This window comes from Xylaria bambusicola, assembly GCF_022495145.1.
Source record: "Xylaria bambusicola strain CBS 139988 unplaced genomic scaffold F5B22scaffold_100, whole genome shotgun sequence".
Lineage (NCBI taxonomy): Eukaryota > Fungi > Ascomycota > Sordariomycetes > Xylariales > Xylariaceae > Xylaria > Xylaria bambusicola.
The window spans coordinates 19,455-44,010 of NW_025953653.1; the positions used below are offsets into that span (position 1 = coordinate 19,455).

General features: G+C 48.6%; 3 protein-coding genes across 3 annotated transcripts; 1 reads left to right on the plus strand and 2 right to left on the minus strand.

Annotated features, from left to right (window-relative positions):
• Nucleotides 1-2,362: 2,362 nt before the first annotated feature.
• On the minus strand, nt 2,363-3,868 carry F5B22DRAFT_41636 (uncharacterized protein). Its single transcript, XM_047971595.1, has 2 exons — nt 3,585-3,868; nt 2,363-3,135 (listed from the first exon to the last, which is right to left on the minus strand). The coding sequence occupies exons 1-2, from the start codon at nt 3,771-3,773 to the stop codon at nt 2,662-2,664; spliced, it is 663 nt and encodes a 220-aa protein (XP_047824786.1). The 5' UTR covers nt 3,774-3,868; the 3' UTR covers nt 2,363-2,661.
• Nucleotides 3,869-13,373: 9,505 nt separating this feature from the next.
• On the plus strand, nt 13,374-16,323 carry F5B22DRAFT_631446 (uncharacterized protein). Its single transcript, XM_047976620.1, has 2 exons — nt 13,374-13,944; nt 14,009-16,323. Exons 1-2 carry the CDS (start codon nt 13,845-13,847, stop codon nt 15,661-15,663), a joined length of 1,755 nt encoding a protein of 584 aa, XP_047824787.1. The 5' UTR covers nt 13,374-13,844; the 3' UTR covers nt 15,664-16,323.
• A 5,807-nt stretch (nt 16,324-22,130) lies between these two features.
• Nucleotides 22,131-23,182, minus strand: F5B22DRAFT_41830 (uncharacterized protein). The gene has a single exon (XM_047971614.1). It carries the CDS (start codon nt 22,815-22,817, stop codon nt 22,293-22,295), a length of 525 nt encoding a protein of 174 aa, XP_047824788.1. The 5' UTR covers nt 22,818-23,182; the 3' UTR covers nt 22,131-22,292.
• Between the last annotated feature and the right edge of the window lie 1,374 nt (nt 23,183-24,556).

A 24,556-nucleotide genomic window follows, 5' to 3' on the forward strand; every position in this document is an offset into this window, starting at 1 on the left:
TTTCTGAGATGACATTCAACGAGTTCTGCCGGCTCCAGTGACCACTACTACGAAATAGTCAGCTAGCCATGTATCCTTCATATTCAACTGACAGATCCTGCTATACGGGAACAACAGCAGTACTTAAGGGACTTCGTATTAGGGGGGGGTTAAGAATAGAATTCACCTCCACCGCGACTCGCGGTGATAGAGAAGGAAAATCAGAATTAGGTGTGATATGCTCATACATCTTGCATGCACCACGGATGCTGGTAAGCTGACATGATAGAGTCGTCGGAAAAAAAAGGAGAGCTTGTGATGTCTCATTGCCCCTAAGGATATGCGCAGAAACATACAGAAACATCGTTATATGATACCTGTTGGCTCTTGCTGGCCTGACGATGGAGGAGAGATTGCCATAACCTCCACTGTCCGTCAGTGGTCCAGGATTCCATAGCAACCCTTCACCTGTGCCCGGTTCCGAGGAAAGACCAAAAAAGGGACTCGCTAAGGAGTTGGAATTAGGAGGCCCAGAGCCGGCGAATAAGATCTATCTGCAAGCCAACTGACAAGTCATTCTTGCAGGTTTGGTAAGGGCCCATGATCTCGGTACATATGACTTGCAGACGATGCCAATGCTGACAAGCACGTGTCTGACTACTCCGGTCCTGCTTCACAACCAGAATCTATGTGCGACACTGTGTCTATCATCCAACTCTAGTCAGCAACGCCCCTAGGGAGAGGGGGATGCGAGTTTGAGACTGCTGAACATCAAATATTCAGGATTCTAGACTTGATCCCACGTAGACAGGTCTCGGCCGCAAGTGTACTACTCTGTCCTGATCACCATACAGTCTCAGCAACAGCTGTATGAATCCTAAGAACCCCGGGAATACTTTATGATCACTAAATTTATGTTTATTCTATTTCACTTTTAATTTTTATTTTATTTTCTTTTACCCTGTTCTCTGCTTCCCCTAAGCCTGAACATTGAGATACAAAACCCCTACCTCAAGTCTTCAAGACGTACTACTACAAGCAACATAGTTTGACGAGCATGTGAGCTGATCCTCGATCCTCGATCCTCGATTCCCTAATCTCACCACTAAATTGCTGTGACCAGCTTGCGCCATCCTATATATGAAAATGAAGAAGAGCACTTTAATTCAACTCTAGTCTGTCTCTAACATGGGAAAACAGGTTGACCTCGACACCTAATACCTAGAGTCATAGTGCTCGGCTCTTGGTATAAGCAGGAAACGTGCTTGCTGAGATCTGGAATATGACTCGCCGTCTGAAGCTTCACAGCCGTTGTAAATAGATACCCTATCTAGCCTGCTTTTCTAATAACCAATATGACATGTCCTGGCCAATCGTCGTCTCCGACAACTCTGTCACGGCTTTACCGTTCGTGACGTGACTGATGTCGTACAGTAACACTCATCTTAGTGGCTAACCCCCTCATCAAGACCAATGCCAGCCAGATACGGCAATGACATCATATGCGAGTCTCACTTTCATACTCGCGAACACCGGATTGAGGAGCTGCGAGACATTCATGACCATGTAGATTTAAACAGACCGTTTGTGAGATCGACAGTACAGCACATATCACCTTTCGACCCCCTATGCAGCATTCCGGCGGACTGGGAATCAATGTCGATCGTTCTCCGGTGGTAGCAGCACTTGTGGGTATAGTCACTGTTCCCCATACTTTAATCCCAGCACACCGGTGTCATCTTTTCATCCGTGCTATTGTAAACCGCTAGATCTCGATGCCTCCTCAATCAGTCCGATCTACCTGTCCCCTTTAAGCACCCTTGCCGTGCTCAGCAAAGATAATTTGATCAAATGGAGAATCACCATCACCCCCTTAGCAGTAGTGTATCCTCCATTGTTCATGCAGCGGCTTGACCCCCAGAAACAGGAGGGAGATGAGGTCAACATATCTAGTGACCAAAAGTCCATGCGGCATCAAGCTGATAGCCTCTCTAACACCATAATACATCTCAAAATAGGTAGTCAACCTACATGTGATCGTCTGAGATAACGGTAACCTGGCCGAACTGCTATGATATCATAAGTTCGCTCCCTTCCGAAACGGTCGGCAATTAAGCGAGCCACCTAACCAGGCGGGGCGCAGATGCAGATCAATCATCAAGCCCTGGATAACGATACTTACATAAGTACTGTGTAGAGACGCGACCGGCTGACCAACGCGTTGATAGTAGGTCTGATCTGAGGTCTTTGTGAGTGCCGAGTGCTTAATGATATGATGTTGGTTGGATCCGCTGGCCCGGGAAGAATAAGGCAGGCTAGGTATTGTCGTTAACAGTTCGACCGCGGTCTTCGGTTATCTAAATAGTGAGCTGGGTCTCGACTCTAACGTACTACCGGTATGTAATTTTGCCCGGATACTTTCCCCGCGTCTTCGTATCTTAGCTATATCTTTTAGGTAAGACAGTTTTTATTTCTCATTTTTTATCCCCAGACCGCGTCTCATCCGCGGTCATGGTTCCCGCATCTGTCCCGCACTACCTATACAACCCTTCCAATTGGTAGCATCGACCATCTATCTAGCCGTTGGTACGCTCTGCCATCAAACTTCCTTGGCGACGCGTTCAATAAGGTCGGCCCGAGTCACGCAACCGAGTACTCGGCAATGAGCAGCAAAATTAGTTATTAGCGCATGTCACCATTTGATATCACCAACAATTCCTGATCGTGCGTGTTGTTTCTTGGTTGTACCCTCGAACCAACAATGTGCCAGATGATTTGACATGGATAGTGGATTAGACCGCTGGAGTTCCGAGGAGGAAGACGCCGACACGGGAAGGATAGGAATGGCTGATGACCTTTTCTGCCCCCATTCCGTTTCCACCGTCCCCTCCTCTTCCGCACGTCCATTCTAGCACTGATCAAGCTAAAAGGAAGCGGTGAAAAGACGTCTGCAGGATCACGTCGCATCACAAGGACCCAAGAGACATTATACCCCAAAGAAGAAGCTCGACAGTCTGTTTCATCTCGATTTGGGGCGTTTTTCAACGATACCCACCCTGACCGAATCCCCGTAAGCGTTACAGCGTTATCTTGTACCGGCACATCGTTGGAGACGTCTGCCTGGTCGTATGGCGTCACAGCACCTCGTAGGGCTGGCTGGACGAGTAAATTGTTAGTGAAGGGCCATGACCTGACTAGTACAAAAGTACAATTTACTAGCTGGAAAATCGTCCAGAGGTCCTAGACTGAAATGTGCAACATTATTTTGCTAAAACTATCTCATATGCAAGGTTAGCTACAAACATTGCGTTAAATAGTAAATCTGAAAGGGATGGATAGGTAGGTAGGTATGGCCAGTAAGTACTGTTCAGAAAAAGGCCTATGCAGGAGCGCGTAAACCGTACTTCGCATATGCGCATGCTCAAAATCCAACCCTCTGAATGGGCCGCGTATCACATATACCTCGAAAGACAGCTCCTACCGTACCTTTTCAGAGCCGTGTGGCTGAAGAGAGCACGGCAGGGGTTCGCGAAAACATCAGAAAGGATTCATGTCACATTGCCAGGTCCCTCGTTGGGGAGCATCAAGATCGAGTCACACCTCACCTCCATACTAGCTCTGTATGTGCTGGGCAGATGCTGGGGTTGCGAGCCTCCAGAAACGTGGTCCTCGGACCCTTTTCTGGGGGAAGGGAACATTTCGGCCATCGGTGGCGGGGAAGTGTAGGGTAGCCGGGGGAAGGGCGGGGAGGTCAACGAACCGTCTCGACAGCCTTGTCTCATGTGCCACCCCATTCAGACTTTCTGCCCGTCGTGATGGAGCGGCTTTGTGACGCAGAATTGTCCATAGGACTACTGAAAGATCTCCGAGTACGGAGCGAGGAAGCGACATCTGTAAGATCATAACGTGATGTTATACGTGATGTTATATGCAACAAGCTACCAGTCGTTAGCCTTGTGCGGATTATTATAGGTAGGGTTGGTTATGTTACTGTTGCTGTTGCTGTTCCCTCGCGGATACTGGACTTCTCTGTTGACTAAATACTTACAGGGGAACTTTTGTGTGTTTTTGGTACCAGGACAGCTTCAACCTGGGGAGATCAGCAGAAGGATCGCTATTGGTCTGCTAGTAAGTTTAGATGTATATTATGTGACTACATGTACTCTTTGTGTATTGAGGTCTTAGATACAAGGCGTGGAACGATTGTGGTGCTTCATTTATGTTCAGAGCGGCGATCAGTTAGCGTGCGAGTGCAATGAGAGCTCTCAAGGTCCCAACACCAAAGCGTGGATTACCGAGTGTGCGACACGATGCAACGTTTGGCCTACAGGGCGGCAAAAATAGCGACTAAAAAGAGGATAGATAGACGAGCTCGTACGAGCCCAACAATAGGGATGATGACTGTATGTCTCGGAGTCACTTAGTACTGTAGGCAGGTTTTCACTCCATTCTATTTGTAGGCCATATCGCCAGTCCGCAGTGAACGTACGACTGGGACTTGGTAGGTATACTTAGGTCGCAGCAGACAGCAAGATTGCCGCGCCGCAGGGCTGAAATGAGCATCTTGCGAATGGTAACGATGCCCCTTCCCCTCTGACATGCAGCGTCTCCAACCACTCCCAAGCAATCAACTGACCATCTCTGTACCTGACCAGGACTCAAGTGATCTCGAGATAAGGTGGTATTTTGAGATTACCTTTACTACAGTATAAGCCCGAGGGCGCTGCTCAAGACGCTGCTCAACCTACGAAGAATAACTATAATTAAGTTCTTGCGCCACAAAGAGGCATGCCTATCTAGAACACCTACTGAACGTTTCAATGTGGATCGACTTTGAGGCTGCTGGATACGAATAGTACGTGTCCTGGGCAATTCCATGTTTCGTAAGATGTCAGATGCGTCAGATCCCTTAATCATAATTAAGCCTAGAGGATCTGATGCGCAGGTGACCTGTAGTGACGGTACTCACAGTGTTGATAATAATTAGAAAGAGCACTAAAATCATAATAAAATAACAATAGTGGAATGAAGACCTTAAGTCGCGATATTCAATATGATGAATAGGAACACGTATCTCACGAAGGTTGTACGAGGTCATGAGTCGCATATGTCTAGTCGAATAACATGCCACGTAGATTATGCTATCGCCACAACCTCGACTCTAAGTAAGACACTTAGGTTAATGCATAGCACTCTTAGACCATCTATGGGTCCTCAATTCTGGGGTCCCTTTCGGCCATAGAACGCGGGGCTCGGCAGGGAGCCGCTCTTGATCATGAGAGCCCCAGATTCTTTTGGAGCATCAGATGTTTCCCTGTAGTCTAGACGTCTTCTCTAGTCTTTGCCGGCGAGTGTGACCATTGGGTGGCAAATTCCCAGGACGCCTCTACTCTTCACGTGCTTCACGGAGCTTGTCGTCACCATCGTGGTCAATCAATTTAGTATGTTTTAGCTGTGATGTACTGTACCGAGCTCGATGTATATGGCCGAACATTTTCTATCTAAGCTTAAGTTCCGCGGCACGGAGAAACGAGCTACGATGGTAGCTTTCATGGAGAAATGGATCAGGATCTACGTACCGCTCTAGCTTACCCCGGGCAGAGCCCGGGGTTTCCAGGAACAGACAATTCTCGATATCCAAATATCCTGGTTAGTTGAAAGTTAGCACGGGGCTAGGGAAGAAACGCCGACAACTACGAAGACGGAGTCCAGACCAATTCCATCAGCACCCCACGTGATAGGTTTTGGCGGTATTCCGGCGTCGCAGGCAAAATGTTCTTCCAATCAATGGCTAGCGAATTCACGCCTTTGACAGCAGGGCTTGGATATGCAGGGTTCAGCGCTGAATTCGTAGAGTTTAGCTTAGAGGACCATCTAACCTGGGGCAGACTGGGGGAAGTCATGTGTCGTGCATGCTACAGTTGATTGGCATATTTTCCCCTACAGACCCCTACAAATTCGTCTACCCGTATTGATGTACTGTACAGAAGCACCACACAGTGAGTTCTTTTACTTTACACTACAGCTGAGAGTAAGATTTTAAGGCGCGCGGTGAAATCAGAACCTCTTGAATAGCCGTTGCGAAGGGCACGGCACAACAAGGTTCCCCTGGTCGGCGGCGGGATGAAAGTGCCCTTGGTTGGTCAGACAGGCAGGTCGTGACCTCTTGACCGATGTTATGGCTTGCCCGGCCCGGCTGTCCCTGGCGGATATATATCTCCTTTGGAGTAAAATCGTTCTAAGCATTACTTGCGTCGGCGCCGGCTCGGGTGGCCTGCTGACGTTGTATAGGACACTCAATTAATTGTGCGCTCTGCGGGCACAGATTACATATGTAGGCAAGGTAAATCATGAATCCGAGGCTAAGTAACGTAATCTACTAGGTACTCTACGCAAGTGTATGACTGTTGGGGCTAGCATTCTGGAAGAGTGGCGTTGCCTCCCGAAGGAATGGTTGACATTTAGGGGTCTTTTGCTAGGAATGGAAAGTTCCATTTTAGGACAAGAGGCAAGTTCCTGAGTTGCAACCAGTAGACAGCTTGTTTGAGCTTCGGTCTAGAAAGGGGGCCTCTTCTGCATTTAGATTTACTGAGTGAAGGGTCAGTATCCTTGAAGTTGTTACAGTAGAGCTATTGGTTTCCAAAGTTGTCGTCGGATTGCAACCCTGGAAACGGTAAGCAAGGAGCGTTGCTGTGATTGGTGATTACCTTGAAATACTCCATTGGTAGAAATTCATATGATTGCTGACGCGGGGTTTCGCTATGGGATCATTTTCTCGGTTAAGGTTAATACAAATGAACGACATACTAAGTACATGTACAGTAATGTAACTAACTAACCACTTGCCAGACATACCCGAACTTGGCCGAGCCTACCCGTACTTTGCAAAACTAGGACCCCTTTTTTTGCCAATTGAGTTCTATTTGGCATTGCAGCAGAGTGTTTCCGTACTAAATCAATGCTTAATCAACTAGTGGCTCAATTTACCGAATGCAGTACCTACATCAGGCGGTTGGTGACGTGAGTCTTGGACCAAGAACCCGACGGCTGCAGGGCTGCAGACAGTGGCTTCCCAAGTCTTTATGTGGAAAGTGAGCTGTCGCAAAAAAACGGCGCGAAGCTATTCTCTGCACCACACGCAAGAGGATATTATAGGACGGCGACAGCTTGTTTCTTTCCGTTGGCTCCTATGACTCACTGGCACGGGCACGTGCAAGAATACAAATCCCAAACCGTCGATGGTCGGATCGCCAAAAGCAATCACGATTCGGATGCACGATATCTATCTAGGCTGTATACCAGTGTTTATGAAAATGTGGAAACATTTGGTCGTGGACAATACTTAGGGAAAACCAACATTGAAACTGACACTCTAACTGAAACATGACGTGGATACAGTGCTTGATATTCGAATCTACCCCGGATTATTGGTTTTCTTGATATAACTACCGGTAGTCTTGTCTAATAAATGCCTGCTTTAGCAAACACCTGAAACGAATGCTATCACCTCGAAGAAGAAAAGAAAAACGAGGGATGGAATGCGACATGTAGCTGGCCTCTGTTTGAAAGCCTTTTTCCGAGACAGATCAGGATCGAGGGAGACTATTGAGCCTGCTATCTCTTGGACTACTCACAACTAATTTTATCGGTTCGAAATAAGGTATTATATCGTCGCGCAGCGTAGTAGATAGGCCCCCGCAGGTGCGTCCCGCAGCGTTCCACGCCGCTGGAATTCTTTACGGCATATGTGCGGCCACATACCAGACTGAATCGAACTTGTATCAGTTCCCAGATTCCCGGCGGCGTCATATGAACCTTAGATCGCCCCCGGATCGGGTTGCTCAGTCAGAAGGCTGAGACATGCTTGAGGCGAGTTGTCTCGGCGTTTGTGATAACCTAGATCAATTGGATACGGAGATGCTAGATTCCAGCCACTCCGTTGCTAGATTTGAATTATCGGTCCTCAGCGAATCAATCCTCGATATATACGCATTTTAATGCTGTTGAGCTGACATAATGTCTTCATGTCCTAGAGTACCCAGCATTCTGTTGGTGTTCTGTTGCGGCAGGAAATAGCTCTATTTCCCTTTTCCATACGCCAAGTCGTTAGTATCAAAGGGAGCTCACTCACTCACTAAAGGTGGGATATGCGGTGGTGTTTGATCGCTACACTATCACGGTAGCACGCAAACGCGTGGTATCATGATGCACGACATAATGCAAAAGTAGCTATACCTCGGATTGAGTTACCGCATACCACACACCCAAATAAGCTTGAGCAAAAGCTGGCATCCTTGCGAATATTGCGCCCTCTGGTCTTCGTAGAATAATGCATTGAGTATACGATACTTAGATATTGGTATCACAGCAAACCGTGATCCCCAACATCAGACTATCAATCTCCTTTCAACCAGTTAATTTCTTGCCTCTACCGTATGCGAACATAATTACAGGGCCTCTGCGCGTTACACCAGTTTGGGGAATGGTGTCCCACCAAGTGGACGGGAAGCACTCGTGACCCGGCTTGGCCCCATCACCCCCCCTGTCCGGCACACCGGTTCCGGGGAACGTGGCCGGTCACTTGTCAGAACTGATCGCCCATTTCCCTGACAAACAGGTAAGCAACAACAATCCTATGTACACCTGGGCATCCCTATCTCACCATTCATCGTGTGTACGCTATCGATTGTGATGGTTGATATCTGATAGTAGGCGGTAGGCAAATCCAGGTACGTGGAATCCTGATACAACAATACGTTACATCGTACAGCAGCACACAAGCCTATCCTACGTTCAGAAGCTAGAACTAGTTTGCGATTGCTCACGATCGTTGTGCACTAAGATCTCATGTTCTTATTTGAAGGGGTACTTGCTCTGACATGTTCTAGAAACGGGCTGGTTTCCGAAGATGAGATGGAGAATGCACCCAAAGACCCTACCCTGAATTGGAAAGTTGGAGAGACGATAAAATCCTCAGGCTTGTTCTAGGTACTCCATTGAGCAAAAAGGCTGTGGTCGGTCATAAGTATGGTGTCATCCATCGCCTCCGACGCGGGCATATTGCAATTGGATGGATATGTGGACAACAATGATGGTTTGGAATCCCCATGGCTCCTCTAGATTGTGGTGGGAAGGGAGCTCCCGCAGCTTGCTTGCGTAGCCGACGACGCACCTTGGTTTTTGATCCTCAGCTGGAATCCTCCAACAAGTTCGCTCGGAACACATGGACCAACTCACGTCAATGCCTAGTGTAGACGTGGGGGGATGTCTGGCTTCATCCCGCGCCCAGGTACATCGTATCTCTGCTTCGTAATTGAAACGAACTTCACCGAGAGGAATCCTGTAGAACCCCCCCTGGTCGCACGTGTGATTGTTTTGCGTTTCTGAATCGTTGCTCGCATTCTCTACTCGCATGTTGAAATTGCCCCTTCCGTTCTAGACTACATCACTTGGGAAATTGATATGGAGCGAATGTGCAAGTAACTTCCGATCATGTGTGGCATATTGACCATCGACGGCGAGATGAGGGAAATAAATGAATGTATTACTACCATTTACACTACACACACCTAACCACGCCAAGCACCTGGTCCGACGCCCGATACCTAGATGGGTGGCTAGTTATAATCGCTATTTCGATTATGATGTCAATAATGAATCCGCAAACAGACCTACAGACCTGCAGAGATATGGATCGAATGGAGAATCGAAAACAAAAGACGGAAATCCTTGAATAAGGAGGCACTATGTTGCGCTGCAACTCCCGGAGCGACGGCACGACCCAAGGTGGTGGAGAGGAGTGGGCATATTCCACATTGAATTAATTTCATATTTCTTTCCTGTCGTGTGACAAACTATTATTGAGGATACGGCCGCGCGTATGGAATGCTCGAGATTGAGCATAAACTGCCGTCTCCAAGGCTGTTGTTGATTCTACATATGGCATGGTGTTTGTCAACTCACAAAGCAATAAGTGTATGCTATGCGCGAGACCGGTGTGCTGAGACTCGTGGTCTCGATTACAATCCACGAAGTCCGGACAGTCTCGGGGGGCGAGTAAGTAATACTCAGTACTCAGGGTTCCATCATGCATCATGGTTTTCGTGGTGTCAGAGTGTTCCCTAATAGGGTTCAGAAAGGAAGATACCCTTGTGCCAGCAACACCTACTGTACACTATCTCGTGCACGTAGCGGGAGACCAACCATACTGTAGTGATTTGCAGCGTTCTCCACCATCGTGGGAGCATTTAATTGAATATAATTATGTTCGTACCCAAGGCTTTGGGACTGGGAACTTGGCCTGCGTTCGGTGGTATGATGTACGATTACTAGCACGGTATTCTCAGGTCGTCCGAAACCCTCATTTGTACGTATTTGGAATTTCCGTCCGCAACAGTCGTTTGCGCAAGCTGGCGACATCAGCCGTTGGGCGACTAACCGAAGAGTCGTCAGTAGTTGTCTGTGTATTCAATTACCGGTGGCGCACTTTAAGCCGGTCAACACAGCCGGCATGTTGCATACTATGTAGAGGAGGCGCGGTGTACTGAGAAAAAGAGGGATGCACGACTAATTGGCCACCGGACGGCCATAGGGATCTGTGTTCAAGACGTAGGACGGTGCAGATTGCTGTTTGCGCGTAGCTCGTGATGAGAAGGGGGAGATGAAGCTCTGAACTGGATTGGTGCCCGAGCGAGTCGTGGGCGACGGCATGTGACCGATGAGCAGTCGCGCTTGCAGAATGGGAATTGAGCTGTTGCAGCGGACTCAGTAAGTACAGTAGGTACCTACATACTTACTTACTCTACCTACCTCTCAATACAAAGTAGACGCCGAGAACTGGAGCTCGGTTATTGTGTGGGGGAAGAGGGAGCGAGACGAGACCCGAGCGGCCAGCACCCGCTGGCTGATTGCACCGAGGCTGAGCGCGCTCACCTGATCACATCCGATACAAGGGAATTATATTGGGAGGCGAAAAAAACAAAAAGGGACCCAGGACTAGGGGTTGGTACCATCCAGCCGCCATACTACTGTATGTACAAACACGCATACCTACTGAGGATGCTGAGTACGTATATGCATATTCACGGCAGTAGCTGGAATAGGTAAAAAGCAGTAAGCAAAACCAGCCGTTGAGCAAGTCGACCCTTTGTTACCAGCTGTACTTGACCCGCGCCAGTTCAGAGACAGCTACAGGACTTTGGACTGCCTCTGGACTGCCTATCCTAGCCGGTAGCGTAACCGTAGATGCTGGATTGGGAGTCACGAGAACGGAGGAATGCCAACGCACACAGAGATCATCCACGGCCTGACCTTGCTCTGACCTGATCCGTCGCGGTTGAATCATAAGTCGTTCCGGAACACGACGTGAGCCCAGCCTGATCAATCTATCTGGCCTACTGATCTGCCTTTCCTCTCTGTTACCTTCCATCTGCCTCGGTGGGCTGGTCAGAGAGACATGGAGAGACATCTAGATTGGAGATTGGCCGCGGTACGGCTTTAGTACGTGTGCCTTGTACTTCTTGTACTTGTGGCACCTGTGGCAAAGGGCCTCAGATATCACCGGTCGGCCATATCCTAGCGTCGGTAGTGCGATGGCCGTGTGCAAAAATCTGCATCTTGAGATGCTGCATTTCCATTTCCCGTTTCTTACGATCTACTTACACATCACGGATGATCGTATACACGTACAGTAGATGGTACGTATACTTTGTACGCTGCCTCAGGGTGCTACCCAGGTCTGCCCAGGTAGTTGCTAGCCGTTTAAACAATTAGCCGGGAGCGGAGACTCTCCATGACTAGCAACCGCTGGCGCTCCGTGTTGTTTTCTAGCTGTTCCTAGTGAGGGTTTTCTCGCTCAAAACTCGGCGAATTGAAGGACTCTGAAGAAGGATTATTTGTACTTCGTAGTGTACATAGCGGCTAATCTCGTGCTTCAGAACAAGTGCTTTCTCCTTGGTGCGCCCGTGATCGGTCCATCAGTCTTCAATCCGGAATCCGGTAATAACAGCAGTTACGGTATACAAGCATCGTTCCATGTGATGCTCAGCACGTATTTCAAACGTTCGAGGCCAATAGATGGGCCATCGAACCAATGATGGTTTCTCTCTGTGATGCACACAAGTATTGTCTTGTCGCCGCATGCCTTACAAGACACGTAGAAGGGTCTGGGAGGTAGTCGTCATCCCAACTTCCATCACCTATGAGCCAGTCCCATGACTGTGTTGTCGCTTATCTGTGCAACAGATCGTGTTGCATGCACACCGAGCCAGTCACCTTGCTATTCAGGCCCTGATGTAGCCAAACCAACATGTCACGACAGGCCTTTTTCGTGATTGATTGATGGTATTGGCAACACCGGCCTGCCTCTGCACTGTGCTTCTGACTCGCTGGGCATACTGACTCGGTATTCCTACAGATACACAGACCTGTAGACGCGTATTTACTTTGCACGAATACCATCCTCATAGATCCCTCCGTGGATCACTATCATAGTGTAGCCAAACCCATCGGATGCGGGTGTTCTCACCGGCTACACCGCGGTCAAACAAACCAACTGTCTCTGTTAGTGTGGATATGGAGGAGGATTAGGGAAGAGTCGGCACGCTGGACCTTCTGGCCGGCGGGGCAATGTTTAACATGTCTTAAATGCCCTATTAGGAGAGTAGTACTACATCCAGCTTGGGCATCAGCGCTAGTCACAGCTCTAGACTGAGAACAGTAGCAGTTTCGACGCTAGAAGTGGTGCAATGAGACCAGACCGCTGTGCAGTGTCCCTGTGCTGGTACCTATGATTAGCGGGGCACAGAGAAAAGTCCTCACAAGGTACAGAGCTCTGCGCTGTAATCAGAAGTGTAGTGTGCACCATGCCGCGCTACAAGGCGCTATAAGCGTGATGTACAGTAGCGTAGCTTGGGGGGGGATTTCAGGGATTTCATAACAAGCAAATCCCAGTACACTACGCTACAGCCACAGATCCCCCACCCGCAAGCTCGTCAGTCCACCCTGCCGAGCTGCGAATAGGCCCGTGAAAGGCCCAGATTGCTATCCCACAGCATCCAGGTACTTCTGGGCGGTACACGAGCTGGAGGTACTCTCGTACTCTCGTACCTAGGTACCGAAGTACCCAAGTGCTCCCGTACCACACGCGCACAGCACCCCTGCCCTGGTCGCTCCGGTACGTACCTGTCCAGGTAGGTACCGTGTGATAATGTACTAAATGTAAGTACTAGTCCAGGTAGAGGCCCTGGTACAGGCCCTGCCAGACCGCCCGCGCCTTTCATTCCCCACTGTACGCATGTACCTACTGACCAGGGCCCGACCTCCACCCTGCTTCTGGCTATTCGATTCCTTGAGGTCTGAAGCCTCTATCAAATACATTAATATGTACAACTACCCACATCCTTTCTCCCTTCCATAACCACTGACACCACCTACCATATTCATGTCACGACCCTCGCCGGCGTTCAACATAACTTTCGGTGTTCATACAGTCGGCTATCATAACATTGATCCTCGTCAGCCGTGTCTGCTCCCTATCTCCCTATTTCTTTCTACACGCACGCCAAGTATACATACGTATATACGCGCCCAGCAGAGCACTTCTCATCCGAATCGCATCATCTCTACGTTGGACGGTAGATTGGATATACTGTGTTAAGTCGACATTGTTGAATTGGTCGGCCTTGGTTGAGCGGCTTGTGACGACAGTACCCAAATCGACAACTATTTACTGTATTCTGGGAAAAGAGGAACGCCTGGTCATCGCTCGCTACCTTCTACTTGCGCCACACCTGCAGGTATCTAAACCGACATCGTCGCCCGCCATCCTTGCTGCTCCCTTTCCATGAGCACCATATCTGCTCAGCATGCCAAGTAAAGCAGAAGGACTGGTTCTCACAGTGGATCCGAACGTTATCCACAAGGTCGACACCAACAATCCTCATAACCTGTTTAGCATGTGGACTGGTATGTCCATTAATTGAGATTGCATATGTCAGTTTGATATCGCGATAACTAACACCATACTTAGTTTTCTCCAGATGCGCTGAATCAGTAGAACAAGGACGACGACTTGAAAACCTCAGCTGGCGCCTTTGGACAAGGGAGGCTCTGTGCTGTGAGGCGACAGCCCAGACAAAGAGAGGCACTTCTGCAACTACAATGCCACCGCAAGACATTCCTGACAAGCACCGCATACCTGACGTACCACAATTATCTGGTAGTGTTGAGTCCATCGCAGACGACGAAGCCATCGAGTTTACAGCTGAATCTAACCCTGTAGAAATCCTACGACCCAATATACAACGACAAGACTCTTGTGCCAGCAGCCGAAGCAAAGGCCGTGAGCGGCATATCACCTCAGATCACTTGGAAAAGATGGTGGTTACGATCATCACCGAGAAGGAACCAAATCTTTCGCCTTTGCCACATATCGTTTCCTCTTCCATGGAAACCGATAGCGACGTTCTACAGTCTAGCTCATCCGAAGTGGAAGACACTCTCACCACACGCGCTACAGAGTCTGCCGACTGTGAATCATCTGGTCTAACCTCACAGGTTTCAACCAGCGTGGGCGCTCCTGAAAACCACACCACCGCCGTGATTAGGGGCTTTTCGCCATCTCAGTTCCCCCCTTCAAGACATTCGCATGAACCCAAGTCCGAACAGCCCGACGTCATCCCCGAGCCTCACTCTTCACCTGCACCGCAACCCGTACAGTCTAAGAAACAGCGTGCTCAATTTGCCTTGGGTGGGTCTTCTGGCGACGAATCTTCACCAAGCCTTGAGGTCCATCAACCAGTACACCAACCCGTCATCTCAGCTAAGAAAAGCAAGATGTTCCAACTCGGTGGCTCCTCTGGCTCCAATGAGGACCAAAGCCCGTCACTGAAGAGCGCATTGCACTCTGGAAAACCAAGTTCACTTTTGGGCGCCCACAAGAAACAGACGTCTTTCAGTAATCAAGTCACAATGCGCACGATATCAACGCCTAGCGACCAGTCTGGCAGCTATGTAGACGAAAGTGCCATTGACGACGATGACGAAGACTCGGAATGGGAAGATTCGATTGAAGAAAGTGGTAAATCGAGTATGGATGAAAAACTCGCATTCAGACGAGTACCTTCTAAACCTAACTTGACCTCCCAAAGATCTCTTCTCAGTCTTGCGCTTGCTGGTGAGGAGCGAACAAAAGCACTAAGCAATTATGCTTCACAATCTACGCCAGCAATTGCGCAGCGAGCGCGTCAACTACAGGGCATTCCGCAAGGTGCCGCGTCTCCCAACGATTCTGATGAAGCTGGATTGGAAATGAGACGGGGAATGCGTCGAACACCTCTAAAACCTATCAACGAAATCCCCAGGTCCAGCGCTCAGCCCATCATAGCGAAGCCCACAATTCATTCCGATCCGCAAGCTCTGTCTCCTAGGACTACAAGGCGCCACATGTTGGCCACGGAGCTAACAGAGTCGCTTAGGCGGCAACTCTTATGGGAACGGCAGCAAAAGTCCTCGACTGCTAACGCCGTATTAAAACGACGTCACACTTCACATGACGTGGCGCGTCTAAAGCAATATCCCGAAACAGCGTACATGAAGAAGTCCGAAGACGAGGTTAATTCCAGTAGCTGGAATCAATACTTCCGAGAAGATTCAAACGGTGGCTACCATACCCAAGGATGGTAGATAATTGTACGGACGCAAGCCCTGGCACACCATCTTGGACCTCACTGGTAACCTATACCTACTCCGGTCCATGTTCTTTTCATTTCCCTCATTTGCATGGCGAGAGATTTTTGCGTTTACTATACCAATGCATGCATCCGGCCGGCGTTTTATACCGTTGTTTTTTTATAATCACTTATCGCATTGGCACGAGCGACGTGTTCCATTCACCATTGGATACCAGTGGATAGCATTAATGAGCATCACTCCGCCCTTTAAGACGGCATAGGCAGGCGTGGAACGTATGCATCCGAGTCTACAAGCCTGTACACGGGAAGGCGTTGTGGCTTCAATGATACCAGGATCTTTATTTGGTGTTTACTCGATACCCAGGGACAGGGATATGTTTCCCTTGGCTACTGGCAAGTAGCAAGAAAGATGCAAGTTGAAGGTCAAATGGGTTTATAATGTATTCTAGCAAGAAACAAGAGAGGGCAACCTACCACGAGGCAACTTGGCCAGAAGGTCCAAGACACAAGATGGAACTATTGGATTCATCAGTGCCCCAAAGGAAAAGTGAAGACGGAAAAAGCAATGCGTCATGACCACAAAATTACTACAGGCATTCTACAGGAGCCATACGAAGGGGGAAAAAAAATCAATAAACTTTCTGATCTGCCATCAATATTGTCTACCTGTTCTTCGATGGTATTGAACTATGAGTTGGCCTGTTTTGACTGTATCGAGGATGATCCTAGTCCAGCAGTAGGTTGGCTGACAAGTCGCCCATTCCTTGTTCCAAACTAACAACAGGTCGAAGGGTACCACTGCGCCGGGAATGGCGACCTGACCGCTACCGTAACTGGAGAAGAACCCATTGACTTGGGCATAACGCTCCGGGCAGGTTGGAGCATGTGAAGATCGCATGGATGTGTCCTCCCGGTCTGTAGGTGAACCCTTTGTCCCAGTCAGCTTTTCCTTGTTTTGACGACGTCACCGGCTACCTCCCCCGCAAACAATGGTACGCGAGTGTCATGTGCCTGGTGGAAAGTCTAAACCGTTTTTGCCTCTCCTTGGCCCCAACACCCACCGCCCCCGACTAAGCCCCCATTTCAACCTCTTGTAAGCATTGTCACGGTATACGGTATAATTGATGTAATATGGTGATCCAATGACCCAGATCTATGCAGACTCTTTTGGGTGTTGGAGATAATAGTAAGGTGTCGCTGCGTTGTCAAAGACAGGCTCTTTGTGTGTACGATGTACGCTTCATCCTGTGCCTTGTGGTGTAGTGCAGCTGCAGGTAGGTTGGTGGGTGGGTAGGTACCTACAGGTACCTGATGCACGGCATTGGCCTTACTACATACAGCACAGCACCTACCTTAGGTATGCTGGCTGATTCACTCTAGAACACTACCTACTACAATTAAAGATTATAGTGATACCTTGGTTAGGTATTGATTGACGCCTCTCTTTGCTTGTAATTTCACCTACTCACCTACCTATCTACTAGCACTTTGTCCAATGCGGCAAGGAACGAATGATCTGATTTCCATGCAGACGCCAAAACACTCCCTCCTAGTAGTAGTAGTACGCAGTAGGTAGGTTGATAGGGCTAGGTAGCAAAATGTGTACATGCAGAAGGGGGGGGGGGGTCTCTTATCGCACGCCGGATCAGGTTACTTGACAGCCTAGATGTCCGAGGTGAGGACGAGGACGAGGGGGAGGAGGGGGGGAGGAGAAGAAGACGCAAATTCTGCCATGTCTGAAAGCCACCTACGTTTCATACTACGTACGTGATGATGCTGGCATGTATGCAGCCGTAGATATGTAGGGGCCCATCCAGCGGGTAGCAGGTAAGTCAAGTGAAGTGGTAATCAGAGGAAAAGGGAAAGGCTCGTAGAAACGCATGATGAGTTGTCTACCCTCCTCTACAAGAACGGTGCCGAATTCATCTGACTTCTTCTCGCTGCCCCTCCCTCACCTTAACGTCGGTTGCGACTAGACAAATGGTACATGTGCGTGAGACATGTGTTGATCTGTATGGATCATGATTATCTATCTATCTACCTACGGTACCTACCATGAGAGCTGTCTGCCCTCTTCTCGTCCATCCATCCACTATCAGCGTCAGTATCGTCGCCGCAGTCATCGCCATCAGCATCATCGCTCACCGCCCTTTCTGTTTCTGTCCACCTTACCTTCCTGTATCAGCTCCGTTCCATGTTGTCTTGAAAAGGATGCCATGTACGGTAAGTCTAAAAAAGCTAATCCAATCTTGGATTCACAAAACCTAATCTAGATGACTCATATAACGCCGAAGGAGGGGAAATAAGAGGGGAAAGTCAGAAAGAAAAAAGAAAAGAAAAAAGAGAGGGGAAAGAGAAATCACAGTAGCAAAGACATTGAAAAAGAAGCCATCACGGTAGAGGAAGATTGACTTTTCGCTAGATCAGTACATGTAGTAAGTACCATACCGTCTCCCGGGCGGCTTGGCTCGCCTTTTTTTTTTTTTTTTTTTTTTTTTTTTTTGTGGCTCTTAGACTACTCTCTTCTCACCTTAGGGCACTGCCGACCGGCTCGTTACCGATATACAACAATGTGCATACAATACCTAGATAAAACGTCGTGATCACGCCCTGCAGTCTGCTTTGACGTGTTTGCCACTAAAGCGCATGTACATGCGCCGTAGGTAAGGTGCATTGGCGGGGTTCGCTTCAGGCGGAAATCGAAACGGATGGGATACCTAGGTAGCAGATCAGTCAATTTTTTCATATATCTGAGAATATGGAGAAAAGCCCAGTCTTCAGGTCACATGGCTGTCATGTTTTGGTTCTACGTTGCCATGTCACATATAGATTACCTGTAAGTATATCGTATGCTTAATAAGTATCGGATGTAAACCTACGTTGATGACGATGTTGTAGCTGTTGTTGACATTTCCCAAAATGGGTCGGAATAACGCCAAATAGTGCCCCGCGTTTCCCGTGGTGGGCGGCCCGCTGAAGTGGTTGCGCACAAGAAAATTACACGTAGGGCAACGGTGGAAGCCCTATGTAGTAATCGTACTCTTACATAAGTGTGGTGGTATCTACCTATATGTATACTTATTCTACATACTAGATGGTTTTCGCCAAGGGAAGAATCGTGTTTGGTGTGCAGATGGTGCAATCACGCAGATACAACGGGTGATAGTTACACGAATAGACACTATACATAGAATGATTGTACAGGGATGAATGAAGTTTTATGAGTCATTTAAAAAATAAAGAAGTTAAAAGATACATGTTCAATGAATAAATAAATAAATACGTGTACTTACCTAGCATAAGGTTAAGCTTGTTAGTAGTTTGAAAGCTAATAGGAGTCGGTCCTATTCGGAGGGCTTGCGTCGGAGTCTACCGGCCCCAGTGTCCTATCTTAGGAACAGTTTTGTCCATGTATGGTATTCTTACCCGCTGCCTTGTTGTTTTATATACCTCCCCAGAACCGAAATCGTTCCCCTCTTCTCTCTTTGCAGTGATAAAATTTGCTATGAATGAATTCATCGTCATAACGCAGCATAAGAAAAATACTGATAATTATCATCCGTGATCCTGTCTGCTTGGGGTACCTACTGTATATACAGTGCCTCGGACGCTAACCGTACCCGGTACGCGAATCGAGCGCGCAGGGGTCCCACGCATACTTATAGTACGAAGTACCTAGTTGATCGGTCTTGATCCCTGCGGTCCACATGGTTCTAGCGTGCTTCCAGAACAGTTCCCTTTCTCTCTGTGGGGGCTGACACATCCGCTATTGTGGCTGGGCAAACTATGGGGCAGATGAGTATGGGGGTGAGGTCTGACGTCCAAGCCACTATTCCCTAATGCGGACATCACCAAACCCATTTTGGCGCACATCGGCACCTAGAATCGGCAAGTGAGATTATGCTCGTCTAAGCATAAGCATTAAGAGAAGACTCGGGATTGCCAAGATGCATATTGCCAATTTAATCTTATTCCATTGAACTTACACGACTCGCAACAAATAATAGGCAAGCCGCTCTTCGGGCCTTCTAGTGTACACTACATGTGTGGCTTAGTGTAGAACTCATGGCCGAAGCTAGAGAGTGGTAAGGGTAGGTTTTCCTAGTGCAGGCTCCTTAAGGCGTAAGTAGATATTTGGCGAGATCGGTTTGAAACGGTTGCGACGATTGCAACAGTACCCAGGTAGGTAGTATTGTCTGTTAGTCATATTGCAGGGATTGCTATAGCAAGATGAGGCACTGCGGCCTCACAATTACCTACTCGCTTACATAGCAACTTAATGAGGTTCGCTTCTCAAAAATCTTAAGCGCGGCTTTGGGGACGCCCCTTTCACATACTAAGTATGTATATATCTCTTGCGTCATAAATTAACGGAAATATGACGACAATGGCGAGGCTACCTCCCGGTCAAGCGAGATGAAGGAGGCTCTAGGTATAACAACACCTCCGGCTCAGGAGACTTTGCTGTCTTAAGTGAGGAAATATTACTTAGAGCAGTCCCCCACACTACTATGACAGCTACATATAGTACACCCTCTTTCTGTCTGTTGGTGCAGGGTCCTCGATATTCCACATGACTTGTCTCAGCTGTATCGATATCGTTGTAATAGGTGTTCGTTCTCCAAACGGCCGTGGTTTTTGGGGGGGGTTTTTTCCCCTTTTCGTCGCGATATCGCCGACCACGTGTAGACTGGAGCCCGAGCTCTCTGTTCCCCTCCAACGTACGCTACCTACTACTACGCTGTGTATGGATGTAATCAATTATCTACAAGGGTGCCTATAGACCATCTCGCAAACATGGGCCAGATAATTCAAACGCCGAATGTAGTGTACAGGATCTGGAAGTTCCAAGAGGCGACAGTGGGGATTTAAGGATACCGCAACCTCGGCGCCGACTGCAAAGCATGTGTAAGAGGCAAAGTGATATGGAATCGCACCGATAAGCTGCTAGATTTCGCGTCGATCGCCTACTCAACCCTGCAAGCCTATGGACATGGAGATTAAAATCGGGATTTGCTCTCAGACGTTTCTCTATTATGCCCTGCAGCTTGCTATTGGTAGCCTCAAGCACAGACTCTTATTGCGGTGTAAGTACGTCAAGCAGTCTGTAGCACTTGGTATACATCTACGTCTACTTAGTAGATCTTCAAAGTACTAGGCTACGAGGCTTATAGCCGGGTCATTATCATGGTGGCGGGCGACTGACCTCGCGAAATGCGCCTCATCCGACCGCGGATGAGGCCCGGTCAGACTGGCGTCGTAATCCGTCTGACAGCATAATCCTCCTCACCTACTACTTGTATCATGTGCACTGCAAACCGCTGCAAATCTGACAGCAAGGCAGATGAGCTGATTGGGTCACCGAGAAAACACGGGGTCTGCTGATAAGTAGCCGCCAAAGGCGACATTATATTCAACTGGCAGGACCTCAGGTTATGTAAGATGTTCAAGTCACGTAAGCTGAATACCTACCGCCTTCTGCCTCATCAAACTCAGTTATTGTCAGGTAACGGTCTCCGCTGGCTACGCTTCAAGGCCTACGGCCGAATACCAGGACAGAGGATAATCAATCAGATAAATGACTTTTATAATATTTCAAATGAATTATCAAAACTTACCGCCCTAGAACGTGTTAAAGTATTACATTAGAACGCCATCTGAGAAGATACATACAGCTCAAAGCGGACGGTGACAGATAGTACTTAGGTGCTAAGTAGCTGCCTCCAGGAGCCTTCACTTTTAGCAGCATTGTTGTACATTTGAATGGAAATGCATACTCGATTGTTATTTCCCACAGCTTAGGAACTCTACTTACCGGCATTACGTATCCATAGTCTTAGGCTCCAACATATTTCCACGTGTCCAACGACGAGTAAATAGTGGCCGCGAACAAAACACAAGCATGTAGGACTCAATCTAGCAGGTTTACGACCTGGGCAAGGACCGACTCCCTAAGCTGAGGCGGGAGGGTGTCCAATCGCGAGGAACAGTCCGTCGCTCGGAACGAAGCTTGGCGGCAATAGGAAGCGAGGCTCCGAGCTAGATGACTAGTTGGATAGCCGCGTTGGCATCACGGGGCGGGAGAGGGTAGATGCGGCCCCACGACACGGCGTCGAAGTTGTAGGCGCATGCACGCCCAAAGGCATCAACAACAATAAGCCCGGTGTACCTAAGTGTCAATATCTTGATCATGGTCCATTTTTTATGCTCATAACAGGTAACTTGGCATTCAGATGTATGCTGCGCAAGCTCTACGTGATGGCGAGCTTGAACTTTCAATGATGAACACGCTTGCATGCCTCATTGCGAGCCCTAAACGAAGCCTCAACGGGATTCCATGATGCATGAAGATCACGAAGTCCTTAATGTGGGAAGTTACGTGTTCCGTCGAGATGTGTTGTCCGGAGCTATGCGCATCCCTAAATCCGAAAACAAACTTGAACCTGCGTTGGAAATACTCAATATAAAATGCTAAATACGACTTATGACCTGCCAGCGCCTGAACTTAATCAGTGGTGTTATGTGTTACAATGCCTACTTAGGAACCATTGCGGACGGATTACTAATCTCTCTTGTCATACCAAAATCAAAACAAAACAAAACCCTTCAGTCCGCAACTCGTCAGCCTTGCGCAATCCGCTCAGCCTCCTCCTCGGCTTCGCGATCTATCTCCGAGACCTCATCCTTCGTGAAGACCTCAGTGAACTTGACCCAAGGACCATGGACAAGTCCCGTACCAGCCCCGATAAGGATGCCCAGCCCCGTCGTGGGTATAGCGACGAGTCCGCTGACGAGAGATCCCACCGTCATGCCCAATCCCGTAGCAATACCCGCGCCAATGCCAGCTCCCGCGGCACCGCCTTGCAGCCATCCGGACTCGAGACGGCGCGCCGTCTTGAGCAGCTTGGTGGCCTTCTTGTCGATCTCATGAGCCTTAGACCGGAGGTCCTCAGCGAGTTTCGGATCGCTCTCGGCTAGTTCATCCGCGCGTTTGTGAAGGTCTAGCGACTCCTGCTGTAAACCTTTCGACTCCTCGATCTTCTGTGTGATTTCCTGCAGCAGCTTCTCCTTGGTCGAGGGCCGTTTGTTGCCGGCCTCACCATCGCCTGGCCCGTCCGCACCGGACTTGGATGGTTCTTCGGGCATTGCCGCGGCTATTCCGTTGCCAGGCTTGGATGACTCGTTACAATGTCTGCCAGTCCGGGGCGTATGTGATCAATATGGTGATAGGCGACTTATTAAAAATGACGTAATTGAAGGCTGTAACGGGCGTAGACAACAGATAGGTGTCTCTCCTTATCGCCTAATATTTCAAATATGATATGTTTCTCGGCTGTTTAGGATTTCAGCCCCAAGGATCGACTATACTATATCTATCCAAGATTACTGTCGTCATGGCACTTGTGGCTTGAACATGCAGTCCATGATGTCTCGTTTTGCTTTCTCCTTGCCATGTCGGTATATCTGGAGAGTAGCGCGGGGAGACGAGCCAAGCTTACGGGTGGGTGTGGGGGGAGGGGCTCGTGTTTTCCAAGGAAGTTAGTCGAATGACGTCTTCGCGACCTCAGCTGAGAGAAATAACGGCGGCCATTGGCCCTAACACATTTTGCATATCGTGTAACGCCTCTCTGACTTGCAGATGGCTCAACATTCAATAGTCTCAAGGCTGGGCACTCCAACACCTCCCTACGAAATAGAAATCGCTTATCGACTGCTCACTGGGCTCCGGTATCCCGTCCAGCCATGGCGCATGAGGGACATCTTCGAACAGTCACCTGACTTGGTTGGAGCTGAGGCATGCATCTCATATATAGACACGAGGCGTCGGGAAGGCGCGGAAGGCTGGGTTTGAGTGGGATGCGCCCGACAGTACTGCAGATGATAGTTTCATCTTATCTTTTCTTGAAAAGTGACAGACAGTTGGCTGTGTAGCACAGCAGCTGAAGCGCACACGTGGCTACCCTGTAATACCTACTTGTTTCGCTGAGCTGGCTGATCGCAGTATGGTTGGGATGAAGAGACAGGACAGCTGGATGCCCTTGGGGCGAGAGCCGGGGAATACCGGTTTGGTCCTACCTACATACTATAATTGCGAATAATTGCTGAAGCTAAAGACGAATCTTGCCGGGTTTGACGACGAGCTAATTTCATCCCCAGATCCGCCATCTCGGGTTCCCGTTGACGGATGCTACGGTAACATCGTCGACTTTGGGAAAAGAGTATTGCATTGTCGCAGGGACTTGACAATTTCCTGGAAAGATCAGGCAATACTTTTAGAGAGCTTATTCTAGGATTCCTCCCTGGTAGTCACTACTATCGTCCCGGTGACTCGAATTTCCTGTAAACCTAATCCAACTACTTAGTACCTTACCTACACCTTAGTAAGCTGCACTTGCTGTTTATATTGCTGTCCCGGTAACTTATAGTTGGATCTTGGCAATACTGCGTTTGGACATCCCGGTCAAAAGGAGTCTAATTAGGCATCTGGCTTAGCAATGCAGGCAGGGAATCAATCATGTATCACGCCGTTTCATAGTATACTACGTATACACACTTCATGATTTTCTAAAATTGCAGGTCCGTAGTCTCTAACTTCCAGGAAGGTTATAACTATGCGTATATCAGCTATGAGCGCCGCGGCTTTCTGGGTACCTCTGCTTCTGCCTCCGCTTCCACTTCAATATCAACGACTGAATCATCTAAATCTCGAATATCTTTACCCGTCTGGGAAATTGCCAAGGCTGTCAAACGACATGCAGCTCTCACAAAACTATTCTAACCCATCGGACTGCCAAGATTACCGCACTTTATCGTAGCGTTAGGTACCCATGACAAGTGCGACGTCCAACGCCAGGGGAGCCCGATTTACCAAATTAGCGGGCTCA